This window comes from Mauremys mutica, chromosome 4, assembly GCF_020497125.1.
Source record: "Mauremys mutica isolate MM-2020 ecotype Southern chromosome 4, ASM2049712v1, whole genome shotgun sequence".
Taxonomy (NCBI): Eukaryota; Metazoa; Chordata; order Testudines; family Geoemydidae; genus Mauremys; species Mauremys mutica.
Genome location: NC_059075.1, coordinates 146867213 through 146886983, shown reverse-complemented (window position 1 = coordinate 146886983; position 19771 = coordinate 146867213). Strand labels below are relative to the sequence as shown.

Genomic DNA, 19771 nt, shown 5'->3' with positions numbered 1-19771 from the left:
GGAGAGCGAGAGAAGGAAGAGCCGTTGCACATGCCCAGTGAAGTGGACAACCACGTCATCGCTCTGCGCGTGCGCCAGAGCCTCGCAATCAGGAAGGAGGGGTAGGGGACAGAGGAGCGGACCGTTGAGCGATGGGATGTTCAGCGCGTGCTCGGGACCCACTCGGTTCCAGAGGCCACATTCGTACCCGGCCATGCTGACTGACAAACTCCCTGTCCAATCAGTGCTCATCCCCGCCTAGCGTGATAAAACGTGCACTGCCAGTGGCTGATCCGGGAGATCGCCTTAAAGAACTCGCCGCCCTGGTTAGATTGATTATTGGGGGAGGGGCTCTATTTAAAGCAATTAAAAAACCAGCAGAGGGGATTGATCCCCCCCCACCCAGTGAAACCATGGGATAGCCCATCCCAGTGTCTAGGGGGGTGACCCCCAACCCAGTGACTCCATGGTACAGTTCACCCCCAGCCTGTGCAACACACCCCATCCCAATGAGTCCATGGTCCAGTGTCAGTGGGTGTGACACCCCCCCCCCGTCCCAGTGACACCATGATAGAGCCACACAGAGTCCGGTGGCACCTTATAGACTAACAGACGTATTGGAGCATGAGCTTCCGTGGGTGAATACCCACTTCGTCAGATGCATGATAGAGCCCATCACCAGCCCAGCATCTAGGTTATCTCCTTGCTCCCACCTTATACTCCAAGCAGGATGCCAAACAGCTCAGGTGAACTGTAAAGAAAAATGAGGAGGAAGGAATAGCTCACTATTCTCTGCAAACACCTGCATGTTGTTAAGAGACAATGGCATGACAAGACAAAACCAGAACACCCCAGAGATCAAAAGGACTACAGCAATTTAAAAAGGAACTCTCTCTCAAGAGGGGAAGTTGGTTCCAGGCAATCAGACTCTGTTTGCCAGAAGCTGCGAATGGGCCACAGGGGATGGATCACTTGGTGATTACCTGTTCTGTTCATTCCCTTGGGGCACCTGGCATTGGCCACTGTTGGAAGACAGGCTGTTGGGCTAGATGGACCTTTAGTCTGCCCCAACATTGCATTCTTATAAAGACTAATATGCAGGGCCCCTGCTGGGGCATATGAAGTTAGATGAGGTAATGATCAGGGGATAGGAGACATGCATATAGCAGACAGTCTCTGCACTAAAGCAGTCACAGTTTAAATGGACAAGAGACAAAGGGAGGATCATTATTCTCTTTTTACAGAGGGTAACTGAGGCCCAGAGATGCTAAATGACTTGCCTGAGGTCATACAGGTGACCTGCAGCAGAGCCAGGAATTGAACCAGATGTCCTGAGTCATAGCACAGGTAAGGCCAGCCTCCCTCGCTAATGCTGGTGTTCTACCACCTGAGCTGGGTGAGCTCCAACTATCATGCAAGAGGCTGGAACAAGGAAAACACCTGATTGACTGACGTTCCACCCCACAGGCTTATGGGACACAAAATGCTCCTCTAGCCTTGGTTTGTCTTCACAGCATCATGCATATCCCAGCCATGAGGTCCTCTTGTAACAGTTGCATGGCATGTCCTGTTTTATTCCCCACCCCCCACTGGCTCCCAGGCCCAAAGCACTTCCAGAAAGTTAAAAGGACTGGTGATCACAGGAGGGGAGATGCAGAATTTGCACCTCTGAGGCAGTAGTTCTGATGCAATCCCAGGACACATGAGGTTTTCACACCTCTGGCAACTGGGATGTGCATCTGCTTAAGCAACTGGTCCTGACCGGTGAAGAAAGTTTTGATCCTTAGAACAAGTGAAAGCTTGAGTGTGTGTGCATGCCATTAACTCAGATCACAGTGCACGACTTAAACTCAGAAATTTAGGTCTGTCCCTTCCCCATTAATTCACTCTTTGGTAACTAAATCATATAGTCAGTGGAGCATTACTGCTTTGACACAGGAAGTCACTATATGGGTTTAATCAACAATGCCACCTCCTGGCTAGAGAGGTCAGGACAACCCAAATTCCCCAACCAAAAATTCAAACTTTTCCTCCTGTGTGCTTAAAATCCCACAATCCTTTCCTCTCTCTCTCCAGCTATGCAGTCTCCAGCATTACATTCTTCCTCCCTGCCTTCTGTATTTGCAAACTTGTTTCTCCCCTCTCTTACCCTGAAGTTCCACCAACTAGCAGCAGTTCCTTGCCATGGTCTTCCCTTCCAGGGGCAAATTCCTTGCTTCATACCCAGTAAAAACCACTGTCTACTTTTATTGCAGTAGCAGCCAGTCATAGATGAGGGGCTAGGTGCTGTATAAACACAGAACAAGTCTACCACTCTATCAGCTGAGTACAACTGACAGGAAGGGTGGGGAAACAAGGAAATGATCACAAAGAGCAGTCACGGGATGCCAGCTACGGGTGCTGTATGCATTACAGCAGAGGTGAGCTTTAAGGAGGGAGTTGAAGGAGAAATGCTCAAGATGTTTATAGGGAGCTCATTTGATGGTTAAGGGGAAGTGTGAAGATATTGGTTGGAATATTGGAGGTGATCCAAGCTGGCAACAATGTGGAGCAGACATCTCCATAGCACAGGAGAGGTGAAGGGCCTAGAAAATGAAATTGTTGGTTCTTAGCTTGGCTCCTGTGATGATCCACTGTGCTGAAGTGCCCCAGCATACTTCATATGGCCCTGTTTCAATCTGTCCAGTTTCTCTGTGGGCATCACATTGAAATTCCCCTTTCCAAGCCCCAGCAGTGCCTCCTGTGTCCGTGCCCTGCAGATCCCTCTCTCACACTGCAGGAGGTTACTCAAAATTCATCCACTGTCACCAGAGACCAGCAAAATACCAAGAAGTTTATTAAAATTACAAAAATATAAAACAATATTGATCCTCTCCTACAAAAGAGACCCACAAAGCACTGGCTGTGTAAAAGGGACAATGGGTCCAGATTTCAATGACTGAAATCTAAGGAGGAGAAGGGAACCTAGAGAAGGATGTAGACAGTGAACCATTTACAGTTACATTTAATCCCACTTTCCCTCCCTGCTTCTGTCTACAAATTAATCCGCAAACCTCACCTGACCCACTTTGGTTTCTCCCAATGGTTTGATCTGGACAGCAGCCTCTACCCTTTCCCACACTGGTTTCAAATGATTCAGTCTGTGTGGCAGTCTCCACCCCCTTCAATTGGTAAAAGTTCTGTCCACAACAGAGACACAATAGTCCTGGTGGACTCCACCTCTTCTGTTCCAGTGCAGTCCCTACTTAAGGTCCATGAAGCGGATGTCCATGATCAGCAGGAAGTTCTTGGGCAGCGGGCGAGGTGCCGGTGACAGCACTGTGAAGACCTGGCGATCTACGTCCACCCCAGTGACGACGATGAAGCCAGCCACGCTAGTCTCGGAGATGTTCTCCTCACTGCCATCAGCAGTGCTGACGCTCAGCAGATGGTGCACCATGTCACGGCCCGGCGTCACTGGCACAAGCTTGAGCTGGTTGTCCTCCTGCGACATGCCCAGGGGCAGGCATGAGTCAGGGATGGTGGGAGCCCCCACCTTGTAGATCTTGACATCGGAGAATTTGACATCGAAGGCGTGGGGGTAGAAGCAGCCACGGAAGCCGTAAAAGTACTCACGGATGCGGTCATCCCGGCACTCCCGCCGGAAGTCCTTGGAGCGCTCTACCACCCCACCCGATTTGGGGAGCAGCACTGTGCGCACAAAATGGGGCAGGTCCCGCTTCAGCTCATTGTATAGGCGCTCCTGGTCCAGCACTACCACCACATCCACCTCAAAGGCTGAGGCGGCATGCACCAGGGCATGGTACCCTGAGCCCTTCACCCAGCCGCACGTGTTGATAACGCAGCCACTGACTGAAGCCCGGCGGTTCACTTCGCAGCGCTGGTTAAAGACGTCAGCCAAGCGAGATGTGATCTGCAGAGAGGAAGCAGCATGGCTAATTGGAACCCAAGGAAGACACACGATGACTGTACTGTCTGAAATGGCTCCACCTATGGTCTTTCCCTTTCTCAAGGTGGGGCTTATATCCTTTGCAGGCTGCCACTAGGTGGTGGCCTGATCACATATAAATTGCCCTTGAGCAGCCCTGATATTGACATTTTACTCAGTAGAGGAGAAATGGAAATGCAAATCTTCCTGTCCAAGCATCTCACTTTAGATACCACGGCATGGCAAATTAAGCATGGCAGAGCACAGCTTCATAAGAGAGATACACTCCATCAGGAAACTGTGTCTTGTCCTTTACCCATGAGACAGGGGATACAAATAACTATATTTTGTATGGTTACTTGGACAATTATTAAGCACCAGTGTATTTATTTGCTTCTAGAAGGCTAATCAGATTGGATATTTAACACCCCACCTATTGAATGGTTAAAGTAAATGGTTATTTCTTCTGGACCTCTACATTTGAGGTCACAGAGGAGAGATTTGCTTATTGTTGTGCTGGGGATACTATACAGAGATTCAGAAAAACAATGTAGGTTTTATATCTACAATGAAATATAGCAAGTGACAGTTATTGCTGCTTTAGAGAGACAATATCAGCATCATCCCTAATGAACAGGACTGTGTGAAATGCTAAACTCTGCTCTTTTAACACAGAAGTTGCCAAATAATCAAATAAACAGAATATCCTTTTTATTCACTGTTTTTTCCCCCCATCTTAAGTCTTTTCAAGCTATATTTTTAATAAAGGTTTATCTCAATCAAGATAATAAGCTACCTGCAAGGATGTGTAATTAAGAAGATTCTCTGTCTTTTGGACAGTATTTACATCTTGGGTTAATAAATGTCAGTGTTCATCTCAAACCATGCAAATGTTTAAATAAAATATATGGAGCTATATCTATCTCATTGAGCTGGAAGGGACCCTGAAAGGTCATTTAGTCCAGCCCCCTGCCTTCACTAGCAGGACCAAGTACTGATTTTGCCCCAGATCTCTAAGTGGCCCCCTCAATGACTGAACTTACAACCCTGGGTTTAGCAGGCCAATGCTCAAACCACTGAGCTATCTCTCCCCCGACCCTGTCCCTATTCTGCAGATAAGGAAGTGACTTAAGAACAGCCATACTGGGTCAGACCAATGGTCCATCTAGCCCAGTATCCTGTCTTCTAACAGTGGTCAGTGCCAGATGCTTCAGAAGGAATGAAAAGAACAGGGCAATCATCAAGCAATCCATCTCGTTGTCCAGTCCCAGATTCTGGCAATCAGAGGCTTAGGGACACTCTGAACATAGGATTGCGGCCCTGAACATCTTGGCTAATAGCCATTGATGGACCTAACCTCCATGAACTTATCTAATTATTTTTTGAACCCAGGTATATTTTTGGCTTTCACAATGTCCTCTGTCAAAGAGTTCCACAGGTTAACTGTGCACTGTGTGAAGAAATACTTCCTTATTTTGTTTTAAACCTGCTGTTTATCAATTTCATTTGGTGACCCTGGGTTCTTGTGTTATGTGAAAGTGTATTAACTTGCCAAGGTCACACAGGAAGTCAGTGGCAGAGTTGGCCTGAGAGCCATGACTTCCAGTCCATGATGCAAGCTTGTTTCCTTCCAAGGTAGCGCAAAACAGATTAAAGAGTACTGATAATAAGATAAAGAGGAAGCAACAAGTCAAATGCTCTTCTTCTCATTTCAGCCAGACTAGATGATGAAAATACAGCTGAGCAGGGCCAGAGATGATCGTGGGGTGGGGTGACAAGGGAATATTACCCCTTTACTGCCAGTAATTCCTTTTTCTTTGGCCCAGTCCCCCACCTATCTATTCATGTGAGTTCAGGGCTAAGAAAAGGTCTCAGCATGGGGCAGTCTCTGCCTTTCCCCACCGACAAGTGTGCATATGTGACTTGACCTTGCTGGATTGGTCTAGCCCTGGGAGGATGGAGATGCCTGAACCATCCCCTGGTGTGAGGGTGGTGTGCACATTGGCATTCTCCTTCCAAAATACTCTGGACTGTGGAGAAGGTGCCCACCTACCCTTTTCTCCAGTAGGACCACGGTACATGTACATATCAGCATCCCATCTCCAAAGGGCACTGTTCCATGTACAGCCTGCTTTACTCCTCCCTCCCTCAGAACCAGATGTTTTGGTCATTAAAGGTTGCTATGTCTCCAGAAACATCTGTGTCTGTGTGTGTGGGAAAGAGCCCTGGCTGCCTTGAATGTCACCCCCCCGATCTGCCACCGCTCACCTTGTTATAGAGTTTGATGTTGGTGCCTGGAGTGGTGGAGCCAAAGTGATAGACAAGGGGGGCCTGGACAGAGAAGCCCTCCTCTACATCAGCAGGCCGCTCGATATACAGTGCCCCCATGGTGCCAGGGATGGAGACCGAGCCTTGGCCCACGTCCAGCTCCACGAAGGTGGGTCGGCGCCCTAGCCGCACAGCGTAGTTCAGCAGCAGCCGGCACACTGTCGACTTACCCACGTCCGTGGGCCCCACCACCATGACCCGGGGCCCCCGCTCATCCTCGCGCTCTGCTTGCCGCCGCATCTGCTCCAGGGCTGTGTGGGTGTTGAGGTAGAGCAGCATGGGTGTGTCCTTCGATATGTAAGCCACTTCAGTGCGGCCACTCAGCTGCACTGTGCAGCCGTGCCACGTGAACACGGCCACCTTGGCACCAGCATCGAAAGTGAACTTCTTGTTACGGGTCAGCTCGGTGCCGAAGATCTCCGCCATGCCTGCCAGCAGCTCCAGCTGGACAGTCTGCGAGGCCTCCACCTCAAAGCGAAGCTCCGTCTCCCGCTCCAGCTCAAACTTTGCCACCTGCTTCTTCTCATCCCCGGCCTCCTCTGCCATCTCTAAGCCGTGTCTGTTTCAGGCCTATACAAGGAATGAGGTCACATCACAGGGAGTATAATGCTCTTCCATCACACCCGCCCGAATTCCACTCTACTCAGTCCCACTCTCTGGTCCCCTTATCTGGAGCTGGTAGAGGGCTCCGTTCCCTGCTATGCTCTACAGTGTCACACAGACCCAGGCGTTATTATATACGGATGTGAGGAGGGTTCCCACTCCCCACACTGCGATGCAATTGGTTATTCTGGAACTCCACTGATTAAACGATATTCCTCACCACACGCAGAGAGCACCACACACCAACGAGCACCAAGGCTATCGGGCACTGGGCCACGGAGACGGTGGCCATGGAAACGGTTGGACCAGAGAAGGGATGTCGCTGCTTCACCCCCTAGACACTGCCCCAGGCAAGACAGCGTTAGTCACTGCAGCTTCATATGGGAAAACAAACCACTGGGTGGGTGCATGGGAGTCACTACAGCGTCACTCATACAAATGGCAGCCCCCCCCCGCTGTGGCCAGGCTCCTCACCCGCAAGGAAAGATGGCGATACCCCCCCTCTCACCCCGAGAATGGCGGCAACCCCCCCGCCCCCCGGTACCCAGGGCTCCCACGGGGAATGGCGGCGCCACCCCTCCCCTTCAAGCAGCGGGGCGCAACACGCGGCCCCTCAGGGTAACCCACTGGCGGGCCGCGGCTCTCAGTAGCCGGAGTTCGCTCTTCCCGGCCCATGGGAGCGGCGGCCAGCACGTCCCTGCAACCCGCGCTGCTCCCCGCCGCTCCCATGGGCCGGGACCGGCGAACCGCGGCCACTGGGCGCTGCGGGAGGGCGGCGCGTTGCCCCCCACGGCCCTAAAGGCAGCAAAGGGCGTTCCTGGGTGTCGCCATGGCAACAGCCGGCGCTAGGGAACGGGCCGCAGAGGGGCCAAACCCAGCCGGGCCCCAGAAGAGTCACTCACCTGCTGCCGCCGCCGCCAGGCGATAAACCAACCAACCAGGAGACCCGAGGCCACGCGCACATCCGGCCTCGGGGCCGGAAGTGCGTAAAGGCATAGTGCCTGACGGGAGAACTGGCCGGCCCCGGAAGTGCAGGGAGAGAGGCGCGTTGCTTGCTGGGGGATGTAGTTCTCCTGTATAGGCCGAACCCGGAAGTAGAGGGTTGGAACGGCGGATGAGCGCAGGGCCTGCCGGGAGTTGTAGTTCCCAAATATCAGGCCAAACTATGCTGCAGGGAACGGCCCTGATCTGGAACTGGGGTCCGGCTGCAGCCCAGTGGGCAGGTCCGCGGCAGGGCCACACGGCTGCCCAGCTGTGCGGTGCACAGCACCAAGAGTGACATTGTATGCAAATCGTTTAAGGGTTGAATTGCATGGATGTAAACTTCAGCCCATGGTGACACCCCCTTGTCTGAACAATAATGGGGCCGGGACATGGAGCCACACAAAACTTAGCAGCAGCGAGGCTGGGGCGGTGTTGTATGAGGGTGTCTATGGGGAGTGGGTGGCTGGATTGCTCAGTGGGTTCTGGATGCATCTAAGTCAGTGGGTGCTGGGTGGATGAGGTATTTGAGTGCAGCCTAAGTTGGGTGGGTGCTGAAAGATCTAGGAGTGCTGAGGTAGCTGGGCAGATGGCGATGGGGGCAGGGGACCTCTCTCAGGGTCCAGGCTCTGGCTTGGGCCTTCCTGGCCGGGGTCTGGTTGGGGTGTCTCTTTTGGAGGCTAGGCTTTGGGGAGGAGAGAGGGTCTCTGTGGGGCAGGGTTCTGGCTTGGGCAGCCTGGGGGTAGTGCTGAGTCTCCCCCCACCCATCTCTCCCTGCTACCTGGGCCAGCTGCCTGAAGACTTTTGCCAGTGGAGCCTCTCAGAAGGTGCATGACATTCAGGGTGGGCTGGCACAGGGGGCTGCCTGATGCTGGAGTGTCACGCAAGATGCCGGATACCTGGTGATCATGAGCCAATGTTGCTATTTGGTAGCAATTGGGAAGGCCACTACTTGGAGTGTCATAGATCAGGGCTCCCTTGACTTCTGATTGGTCACAGATCCAGTCAGTGTTTGGGGGGAGCAAAAACAGAGTCAGTGTTTGGGGATATTGCAGGTTCAGCTATCAGTGTTGGAGCTGTCACACAACAGGGGTGCCAGTGTTTGGGGGAGTGGCATGCCATGTGAGTGCCAATGTTTGGGTAGTGAGATCAGGGGTGCCAATGTTTGGGGAGTAGTATGCAATGTGGGTGCAAATGTTTGGGTCACTGAGATCAGGAGGTGCCAGTGTTTGTGGGAGCAGCATGCCATGTTGGTGCCAATGTTTGGGGGAGGGAGATTGGGGGTGCTCATGTTTGGGGGAGCAGCATGCTGTGTGGTGCCAATGTTTGGGGGAGTGAGATTGGGGGTACTCATGTTTGGGGGAGCAGCATGCCACGTGGTGCCAATGTTTGGGGCAGTCAGATCAGGGGGTGCCAGTGTTTGGGGGAGTGGCATGCTGTGTGGGTGCCAGGATTTGGGGCAGTGAGATCAGGGGGTGCCAGTGTTTGGGGGAGTGGCATGCCGTGTGGGTGCCAGTGTTTTGGGCAGTGAGATCAGGGGATGCCAGTTTTTGAGGGAGTGGCATGCCGTGTGGGTGCCAGGATTTGGGGCAGTCAGATCAGGGGTGCCAGTTTTTGAGGGAGTGGCATGCCGTGTGGGTGCCAGGATTTGGGGCAGTCAGATCAGGGGGTGCCAGCGTTTAGGGGAGTGGCATGCCGTGTGGGTGCCAGGATTTGGGACAGTGAGATCAGGGGGACAGGGCCTGGGGCTGTCTCATATTTGACAGGTTTGGGGCTCTTAGTGCACTGGGTAGCTCCAGCCAGGTAGGTCGCAGTTGCTCTGCAGCGGGGAGCCCTGGCCTGGCGTCGGGGGGGCGCAGGCAGATTTGCAGCCCGTGATCCCGAGCTGTCTCTCGCTCCCCTTTCCCTGCGTCAGAGGCGCAATACATGATTTATTACCTGTGCGCGCCCCGCGCGTCCCGGGGTACTGCTGGCCCTGCGCCTCCCCCCGCCGCTCCACCCCTGCCCCATGTCCACCCCCTCCAATCACTGCGCCCCCCACCCCCGCAGCCCAGCCCCAGTGGCCCCGGCCCCCTCCCTCCCCGCGCCTCCCAGCCCCTTTCTGACGTAGCGGGAGGTGGGGGGGGGATGACTCAATGTTATGATGCGGTGCCACAACACACAGCCACATTCGGCTCCATCCCGAGCCCCAGGGCCCCATTCGCCCCCCAGCCGCGGTCCCCCGGCCCCCTGAGCCGGCCCCCTGCGCCCCGCACAGCCCCAGGCCGACCCCCCTCCGCCGGAGGAGCGGCCGCGGGACGGACGGACGGGGCTCTCGGGACGAGATTTCAAGGTGAGGGGCGGCGGGGCGGGGGGGGTGGGCGGAAAGCCAAGGGCTGCGCGGAGAAACTTTGTCCTCCCGCCGCAGCTGGCCCCGCAAACGGAGCCTGGGTCTCTCCCCTCCTCCGCATCATCCATCAATCCAGCCCGTGAGGAGAGAGCCCAGCCCCCCACCATCCCCTCCCACCCCACTTGCAACTTTCCCACGCCAGATCCTCCTCCATTTCCCTTCTCTGCGGGGAGCTCAACCTTGGGAAACCGCCCCCCCCCGCCCCGCCCCCAGATGTCACTTTCTGCCTCACGCCCCCCTCTGGTCCCTTAGGTTATTCCCTGGGTGAGAAAGAGGGGAGCGACCTTGTGGGGTTCTGGCACTGGGCTGCCCCGGTTTGTGAGCCCATTGTCCACTAGCGAGGGGGGAGCATGACACTCGTGCAGCGAGTTGGGGGCTGTCTCAGTCAGCTGGGTCAGGCTGGTGCCAAACTCAGGCATGGGTTTTTTAGAAGGCAGTTCCTGGCTCTGACCAGCATGGGGCACTGTCTCTGGGCTGGGGGTTGGGAGCTGGGGAGACTGGGGGCTCAGTGGTGGGAAAGGGTCTGTCCCAGCAGGGGGCGCTCTCATCAGGGCAGTGACAGCAGCATGGGGAGAAGAGACCCCATGACAAGGACCAGCAGGGGCGTCGGTTGGCCAGCCAGAGAATTAGCTCACCAGGACTGTGCATTTCCTTTCTAGCTCTAGCGGGGGATGCTTTCTGGGTTGGGGGGCAGCGCATGGGGGAGAAGAGAGCTGGGGACTCTTTCACCTTCCCTACCAGAGGGCGCTTTTCCCAGTGTCCCAGGCGGAGGGAGCCAGAGTGGGTGCGGGCCATAGGGGCGCCCCCCCCCCCCGATTCATTGCCCTCCTCTCTCTCGTTCTCTGCAGGTGACTCCCCTTTCGGCCTGGTTCTCATCTGGGGGGGCCCCGGCTGTGCAGCCCCCCCAAACTCTTCCCACCCTGAAACACGGCTCTAGCCAACCTGCTTCGCTGCTTCACCTGCGACCGACTGTGTGGGGGGTGCACAGCGCCCGCCCCCCCGCCCCGCCAGGGTATCGCCCTCCAGCCTGTCATGCCCAGCTGTGAGCCAGGGCCGCCCGCCGCCTGCCTGCCCACCAAGACCTTCCGCAGCTACCTTCCGCACTGCCACCGCACCTACAGCTGTGTGCACTGCCAGGCCCACCTGGCCAAGCACGATGAGCTCATCTCCAAGGTACAGCCGCTCCAGCCTGCCAGGGGCCTGCACTAGCCACCAGGCTTCCCACCAGCCCTGCGCCCTGCCACTGGGAGCTTCTGCAGGGCCGTGCCCAGCTGAGGACCCCACCACTGTGAGCTTCCTCACCGCCATGCCTTGCCACTGCCCATCTTGCCCATGGCAATGCCCTGTCGGTGCCCAGCCAGGCCCTGGGTGCTGTGAGCTTCCCCGCTGCAGTGATTGAAGGTGGATGGTGGGGACCAGGGTTGTTTCAGGGGGGGAGGGGGGCAGGGTATAATTCCTGTCCTTTGTCTCTGCAGTCTTTCCAGGGGAGCCATGGCCGAGCCTACCTGTTCAATTCTGTGTGAGTGCCCCTCCGTGATCCATCACTCCATCAGTTACAAGGGGGGGAGAGTATGGGTGGGGGTGGAGAGCTTGCAGCCAGTCAGAAGGGAGCAGGCAGCAGCTAGAGCCATATTACCAGTCGTTATCGTTGATGGGTGTATTACGGTAGTGCCTTGGTCACCCAGCTGTGGAGCAGGACGCTGTTGTGCTAGGTGCTGTACAGACCCAGAACAGAGATGGTCCCTGCTCCAAAGAGCTGATAATTTAGGCCATCTCTGTTCTACATGACCCAAAAGAGGGTGACTGTTGGCATCTGGACTCAGAGGTGGAGTCTCTGGAATGGGGTCTCGAGGTGGTGAGTCCTGGGGTAGAATCACAGCCATTGTCATGGTGATGTATAACCCTGCCCCAATGTGCCTCACTCTCTGGGCTCCATTAGAGCACACGGCATCTCAGCACCATTCCCCAGCAGACAATTGCCTGCTCAAGCTGGCAGTAACTTGTCAGGCCCCATCTCCAAAACATCTTGCGCTGGGGTCTTCCTCCCCAAAGATGTCTCATATGGGTTGGCTCGTCTCCAAGCCCAGGGTTCTCCCTGTCAGTCCGCTCCAGGCTGATCCCAGCGAGGGGCTGGGATTGCAATGGGAAGGGGATGAAAATCCACCCCAGCCACATCACTGTCAACTCTGGCAGGGGGTCACAACCTCTACCACTCAGCCAATGGGCCATCCCATTGCCAACAGCAATGGCTATTGACATAGAAGTATCTAGGAATGTTCTCCCTTGTCTGGTCCATGGCTTACGGGTGGCCATGGCCAATGCCCAGACATGACCGAGCAATCACAAGTAGGAGCAGAGATGCTCTTGTACCCCTGTATGTGGCTGTGGTGCGACTGCTGCTGGAATCCTGTGTCTACTACTGGTGCTCACCCTTCAAGAAGGATGTTGATACATTGGAGAGGGGTCTGGGAAGAGCCATGAGAATGATGAAGGGATTGGAAAACCTGCTTTATAGTGATAGACTCCAGGAGCTTAATCTATTTAGCTTAGTAAAGAGCAGGTTAAGGGGTGACTTGATCACAGTCTAGAAGTACCTACCTGGGGTCCAGAAATGTGAGAGTAGAGGGCTCTTTGGGCTAGCAGACAAAGGTATAACAGTGTCCAATGGCTACAAGTTGAAGCTAGACACATTCAGGCTGGAAATAAGGTGCACATATTTAACAGTGCAGGTAATTAACCAGTGGAACAATTTACCAAGGGTCCTGGTGGATTCTCCATCCCTGGCCATTTTAAAATCAGGATTGGCTGTTTTTCTAAGAAATCTGCTCTGCGTCAAACAGGAATTAATTCAGGGAAGTTCTCTGGTGTAGGTTATACGGGAGGTCAGAGCAGATGCTCACAACAGTGCCTTCTGGCCTTGGAATCTGTGAACGACATGGCAGAGAGAAGGCAGAGCTGGACAGACCGTGCCCTAAGGATTTAGGGTTCCCGGGGCCGTGGTTTGGGTGCTGTCTGAGGCTGTGGGTGGCGTGGCATGGTGGCTCCTTGCTGCCTTGGCTCAGTAGCATAGCTGCGTGGTTCTCAATGCTATGAGTTTGTCTGCTTTGCATTAGAGACTGGTCAGGCTGGGACTAGTTTTCTCTGTTCTGTGGGAACAACAGAAATGCCCTCTTTGCTGGCTGGTTCTCATGCAGCTTTGCTTAATGATGGGCAAGGAGCCTCTGGGGAATACAGCCACATCCTTGCTGGCTAGCAAAAGGCACAGTGGCCCATTTTTTGAAAGGAGTTCTTAGTGCCACCCTTTGGGAGAGTGTTACAGGGTCAGCAACCTCCCAGGTGCCCACTTGCTGGCCAGGTGCGCACTTGTGGCCAGGAAATGCTCTGGAAGCACCATGCCTCACTTTCCTCTCTTCAGGGCTCCTCAATAAACACCACACTCAGGCTGCTCTCTGTTCAGCCACCCTCCTTAGGGGCTGGATTTCTTAGCATCAGCATGCAAAACAAAACTCACAGAGTCCCAAAATATAGTAATCTCTGTTCCCTGCTCTTAGCAGGCCACTCCCAGGTCTTTCTCATTCTACTCCTGGGGGAATTCTGCACCACTGGGCACGCACAGAATTTTTTTTCCCCACAGAAAATACATTCTGCCCCAGAAATGCTGCAGTTCTGCCTTTTGCCCACCAGAGGCTGCTGTGGCGCCAGAACAGCTGGCTGCGTTCATGCTGCTGATTGTTCTGGCACCACAGTGGCCTCTGGTGGGCTAAAGGCAGAACTGCAGCACCCTTGGGCAGAAAAGTATTTTCTGCAGAAAAAAAAAAGTCTGCGGGATACATGAATTCTACACGTCTGCAGTGGTGCAGAATTCCCCCAGGAGTAGAGACTCCTAGTGATGCCATTAGATCTAGGACAGGGGTGGACAAACTGTGGCCTGCGGGCCGCATCCAGCCTGTTGGACCTTTTAATCCATCCCTCACGCTCCCGCCGGGGAGCGGGGTTGGGAGCTTTCCCCGCTCTGGTGCTCCAGCCAGGGAGCATGATCAGGGGCTTGCCTTGCTCCGCTCCACATGTGCAGCAGCTCCGTGTGGCTCCCGGAAGCAGGGGCAACTGGAGGCTCTGCACGGTGCCCCCGCCCCAAGCGACGGCTCTGCAGCTCCTGGGAACCGTAGCCAATGGGAGCTGCGGAGGTGGTGCCTGCGGAAAGGGCAGCATGCAGAGTGGTGTGGCCCCACCTCTGCATGAGAGCCAGAGGGGGGATGGGCTGCTGTTTCCAGGAGCTGCTTCAGGTAAGCGCCGCCCAGATCCTGCACCCCTGAGCCACCCCACCCCTGTGCCCCAACCCCTTGTCCCAGCCCTGATTGCCATCCAAAGCCTTTGATCCTAGCCTGGAGCACCCTCCTGCACCCCAAACCCCTCATCCCCAGCTCCACCCCAGAGTCTGCACCCCCCAGCCAGAGCCCTCATCCCCCCCACGTGCCCCAGTCCCCTGCCCCATCCAGCCCCCCATACAATTTCCATACTGAGATGTGGCCCTCAGGCCAAAAAGTTTGCCTACTCCTGATCTAGGAGCAGCTCTTACCATTGACCACATGCTGGTACTGTCTCACATGCTGGTGTGGGCTGATGGCTGGAGGGACCCTTGGGTGAGTTCACTTTGTCCCAGGCAGAGTTCCATGGGGCCCTGCTGGGTGCCTGCTCCTCCCTAGGGCTTGCTCCACCAAGGCCCAGCTAGTCCCCCCTTCATGAAGCCACTGAGAATCCAGCGTCTCCAGTGCATCAATGAGAATCAGCTCTGCCCCACATCCCTGAGCCAGGGGTGGGCTGCTGGGCTTTGATCGCAGCAGGGCCTGGGGGTTAAGCCTGAACAGTCTGGTCTTGTATGGGCTGTATATTTGCTAGGGCACCATGACACTCCCCCACAGCTTCTAGGGGCCCTGGCATCTGAATTCAACCCCCACTACCACAGCAATGTTCCCTCTAATTTTTTCCATCCGTGGGTGAAATGAACTTTGTTATGTGCACCAATACCGAGGTAATGTGCATGTGCATTGCCACCAGTAGAAAGAAAACACACACACACACATTACCATAGGGCTAATTACTCCAGCCAAGACAGGTTAGGCATTTTAGGACTCACTACTCAAAAATTAAATTTAAGCATAAGAGAGAAATAAAACTTATGAAATGCATAAACCAGTCCAGAAACTAAAATAACACCACTTTGAAAGAATAAATTTACAGAGAATATATGTGCATTGCAGGAAGTATCAAGAACAACAACAATACAAGTATGTGTTGGGAGGTGAGTGTGAGAGACACACAGTGTGGTGTGTGAGAGAGACATACTGTGGTGCATAGGTGTGTGGGAGTGTGGTTTGTGTGTGTGACTGTGTGTGAGAGAGAGAGAGACAGTGTGGTGTGTGTGAGAGAGAGGGAGAGATGTGTTGCCCCTTTAAGTATGCTGCCCTTTGAAATAGATCAGCAGTCACCAGCCTGCTTGTTCAGACACAGCAACAGCTGCCAGGAAGCTCAGCCCCATGTCCCACTCCTGAGCCCTGTCGTGTCCCCTCCCCCTGTTCTGTGGAGATGGGGTACATAGACGGGGGAGGGGGCTGTAATGTCCCCCCTCCCCTTCTCCTCTCTGCACAGCAAGCAGGAGGCTCCCGGGAGCAGCTGGCCAGGGGGTGCAACCCAAGGCAGAGGGCAGGAGCAGCACGATAGTGGGGTGAGCGGCACCTGAAGTGTGCGGCACTTGATAGACTGCTGGGCGGCTGCGCAGCTGAGAGGGAACTTAGCCCTACAGGGGCTGGGATGTGGGGGTGGAAGTCAGACTGTGACCCTGTCCCACCCTGCTCCTCTTTCTGGTGCCAGGGTTAACGTTGGCTGCGGGCCGGCTGAACAGCGCCTCCTGCTCACTGGGCTTCACTCTGTGGCCGACATTTTCTGTGAGAGCTGCAAGACCACCCTGGGGTGGAAATATGTGAGTACTGCCCCAGCCCTGCAGGAATCCCCCCATGTCGCAGCACCCCCTGCTGGGGAAGCGGGACTGGGCAGGACAGACTGTGCCCCCTCCCTGTGGTCACGGTGCCCCCAGCTGGGGAGAACAGCATGCCCTAGAGGAGGGGGCTGGCTCAGATGCTCTGCTCTCTCTCCCCTCCCCCAGGAACAGGCCTTCGAGACCAGCCAGAAGTACAAGGAGGGGAAGTTCATCATTGAGATGTCACACATGGTGAAGGACAACGGCTGGGACTGAGTGGGGGGGGGGTTGCAGCCACGACCCCAGCAGCATGGCCTCCCCCTCCCTGATCACGCTGCCGCATTGCCCATCCCAGCACGAGAACTCCCCTGCACAACGATCGCCTTTCGGGAGCAGGGGGTCCGGGGACCTCGCCCCACCCCCAGCACCAGGCATGGACTGGGAGGCCAGCCCCGGGGTGGGCATCCTGCTGGGCTGAGCCTGCAGGCACCGACCCCCGGCTAGCACTGTGGGGCACAGGCCCCTGGGAGCCTGACTCCTGCTGCTAGTGTCTCCCCCAATCGGGGAGTGGGAGTGTCTCTCCCCATTAGCTAGAGCCTGCCCTGTGAGATGGGGAGCAAGGAGACAGTTCCTTTGGTATGGCACTGAAGGGAACTGGTGGGGTGAGGGAGCTGAGTGCACCCCCCCCCGGTGTGGGATTGTGAGGGGAGAGGCCAGGAGGATCAAAGCTGGCCCCCTGGTGTGGGGTGGAGGGCATTAGCATCAGAGAGCTCCCCTCCCATGCTTGGTGATGAGGATCAGAGCCAGCCCCCCTTGGCATGGGGCTCTGGGGTGGAGGGGGGAAGATCAGAGTTGCCTCCCCCCCCAGCATGGGCACAAGAACAGACTCAAAGCTGTCCCCCTCCCCATGTAGGGCTCTGAGTGAGAGGGCAATGGGATCAGGGAAGCCACCCCAGCCTGGGGCTCAGGGTGGCGTTGGGGGAGAGAAGGTAGGAGCTGGCCCCCCTGGCCTGGGGCTAGAGGATCACCACAGGCCCCACTGGACTGGGGCTCAGTGTGGGGTGGGGGGCAGAGAGGGGCAGAGCCAGGCCCCCTGGCCCCAGAGTGTGTGTGGGGAGGAGGATCAGAATCCGGCTCCTGGCCTGGGACTTTGAATGAGGAGTTGGGAGGGGGGAGGGTCAGAACTGGACCCCTGGCCTAGGGTTGGGGGTGGGTGGGTCAGAGCTGGACCCTTGACCTAGGACTATGAGTGGGAGGTGGGAAGGTCAGAGCAGTCTGGGGCTTGGAGTGTGAGGGTGGGAACTGGCCCCTCCTGGCCCTAGGCTTGGAGTGAGGGGATGCGATGGTCCAAGCCAGCCTCCCCAGTCTAGGGCTTGGACTTGGGGGGAGAGGGTGGGAGCCGGGCCCCTGGCCTGGGGTGGGAAGGTTGGAGCTGGCCCCCCTGGGCCTGGGGCTCAGAGTGGGGGATGAGAAGGTGGGAGCTTCCCCCTTCAGGCCTGGGGTGAGAGGGTCCAGAGCTGGGCCTGAGACTCTGCTGTTCATTTCCCTGCTCCCGCGTCCCTCCCTTGGGCCTTCTTCCGCACTCCTTCATGTCTGCTCTGGGCCATTTGGTTCTGTGGGTCGCCGTGCCTTGGTGATCCCTGGGCACTGCCCATCCTTGCCCCCTCATTGGTGCCATGGGGCCTGGCCCGGGGGCCCCAACACTGTGGCACCAGCACCAGCGCACGCGGGTTTTGTATTATAAATAAAGATGTTTTTATAGAAGATGGAGAGAGTCTGTTACTGGGGGAGGGAGCTAGTCAAGGCATGTCCACCCAGCAGGGGCATCCTTTAGTGGAGGAGGCTCATGCCGGGCCTGTCAGCCCTGGTCCTTCTGGGGGAGGGGCTGGCATGGGTGGAGGGTGCTGTGGTGTCTGAGCAGCATGGACCCCCACTCACCCCCAAGGGCACTGGGTCTGAGAGAATCACAGGGGGGATGGATTAGAGATCTCCCACTGCCATCACAGCCCCCGCCCAGAGCACAGCACCTCCCACTGAATCAGAGACCCCCAACCAACCTCACCACAGCACCCCCTTCTGGCATCACAGCCCTCATCCCTACCCGAGCACAGTAACCCCCCACCGGTGTCAGAGCAGACCTCGCCAGCATCAATAGCATCCTGACCTCCCCTCCCCTCCACTGGCATCAGAGGTCCCCCCAACCTGAGCAGAGAACCCCCTTATGGCATCAGAAAACCCTCCACCCCGAGCACAGTAGCACCCCACTGGTGTCAGAGCAGCCCCCGCCAGCATCAATGGCCCCTCAACCTCACCTCCCCCCACTGGCTTCAGAGCCCCCCACAACCCCAGCACACCCTGCTGGCATCAGAGCCCCCCGGTCACACACTGGGGTCTAGGCAGTGCAACCTAGTGGGCAGAGCAGAATCAGAGGGCAGAAGTGGTGATCATGAGACAAACTAGTGGTCAGAGCAAATCAAAGATGGCACAGAGCAGTAGGGAATAAAATGAGGCATCTTGGTCAGGAGGTCCACTATGGTCAGGATAAGTGAGTGCCCTTGGAAGCACGGTAACAACAATAAAGTCCATTGAGAGGGTAGAGCGAGGACAAGGAGGTGTGGGGAGAGGCTGAGGGACACCCATGGGCTTGACTCGGCTCATAGATTCTTCCTATGGGTACACAGGTTGCATGACCCAGCATTGTTTTTAACATCCGTTCATAAGATCAGCCATCAAAAGTACCTAGTGATCAGGGGCCAGATTTTAAATGGGCTGAAATGTCCAGCCATGGGCGAGTCATGGCACAACTCTAGCACCTGAAGCCAGGAACTGCCCTCAGGCATGTAGAGACGATCCCCACAATAAAGTGGGTCGTGTTGTAGATGAAACTTTGGGGATTCTGGCAGATTGAGGCTGCAAACAGGTCACTTGGAAGCGAGGGATGGCAAGTGGTCATCAAGTGAGCGTGAGGCTCCCACACCCAAAAGTGGGACGGTTTAATGACAGTGGTGAAAGCTTCCTGCTCCATTTCATACTCCTCATCCTTGTGTGGCAAGGCATTGCCATCCCGTTCTTAGTCCCTGGACAGTACGTAACAATGAAGTCAAATTGGGAGAGAAAAAGAGCCCAGCAATTCTGATGGTTGAGTTGTTGCATTTCTCCAACTTCTTTTGCTTGGCTCAGACGTGGACAGAGCTGTACGCCTCCTTGAGGAGGTGCCTCCATTCCTCAAAGGCAGCTCAGCCAGCCAGCAGTTCTTTGTCTCATATCATAGTTTCTCTCAGTGGGCATCAGTTTCAGAGAGAAAAAGGTGCAGGGATTTGCATTTCTCAGGTTTCGCATCAAGTTGACTTTGGCAAAGCCACCCGAAAACAGTGCGCACTGGGTGGTCATGGAATTCTTGAGTCTCTGAAAAAGTGAGACTATCATCTAAGTAGATGATCATGAGTTGGTTGAGGATGTCTCTGAAAACATCATTCATGAAATGCTGGAAGGTAGTGGGACCAAATGGCATGACCAAATAGTCAAAATGGCCATATCTGGTTCAAAAGGCCATTCATTCTGTTGTCCAGCAGTGGCTGAGGAGCATGAG

General features: G+C 55.5%; 2 protein-coding genes across 9 annotated transcripts; one reads left to right on the top strand and one right to left on the bottom strand.

The window, feature by feature from the left end:
• Nucleotides 1-2791: 2791 nt before the first annotated feature.
• On the bottom strand, nucleotides 2792-9330 carry CLP1 (cleavage factor polyribonucleotide kinase subunit 1). 7 transcript variants are annotated; one of them, XM_045015992.1, is made up of 3 exons: nucleotides 7741-9330; nucleotides 6176-6805; nucleotides 2792-3892 (listed from the first exon to the last, which is right to left on the bottom strand). In XM_045015992.1, the coding sequence occupies exons 2-3, from the start codon at nucleotides 6779-6781 to the stop codon at nucleotides 3221-3223; spliced, it is 1278 nt and encodes a 425-aa protein (XP_044871927.1). In that variant the 5' UTR covers nucleotides 6782-6805; nucleotides 7741-9330; the 3' UTR covers nucleotides 2792-3220. The 7 variants fall into 7 exon arrangements, with proteins under 7 accessions (XP_044871927.1, XP_044871930.1, XP_044871931.1 ...); XM_045015995.1 differs by lacking the exon at nucleotides 7741-9330 and adding an exon at nucleotides 7383-7507; XM_045015996.1 differs by lacking the exon at nucleotides 7741-9330 and adding an exon at nucleotides 7396-7492.
• On the top strand, nucleotides 7980-17946 carry YPEL4 (yippee like 4). Of its 2 annotated transcripts, none has more exons than XM_045016013.1 (5): nucleotides 7980-8121; nucleotides 11057-11381; nucleotides 11684-11727; nucleotides 16077-16185; nucleotides 16369-17946. In XM_045016013.1, the coding sequence occupies exons 2-5, from the start codon at nucleotides 11241-11243 to the stop codon at nucleotides 16456-16458; spliced, it is 384 nt and encodes a 127-aa protein (XP_044871948.1). In that variant the 5' UTR covers nucleotides 7980-8121; nucleotides 11057-11240; the 3' UTR covers nucleotides 16459-17946. The 2 variants fall into 2 exon arrangements, with proteins under 2 accessions (XP_044871948.1, XP_044871947.1); XM_045016012.1 differs by lacking the exon at nucleotides 7980-8121 and adding an exon at nucleotides 9945-10151.
• The last annotated feature ends 1825 nt before the right edge of the window (nucleotides 17947-19771 follow it).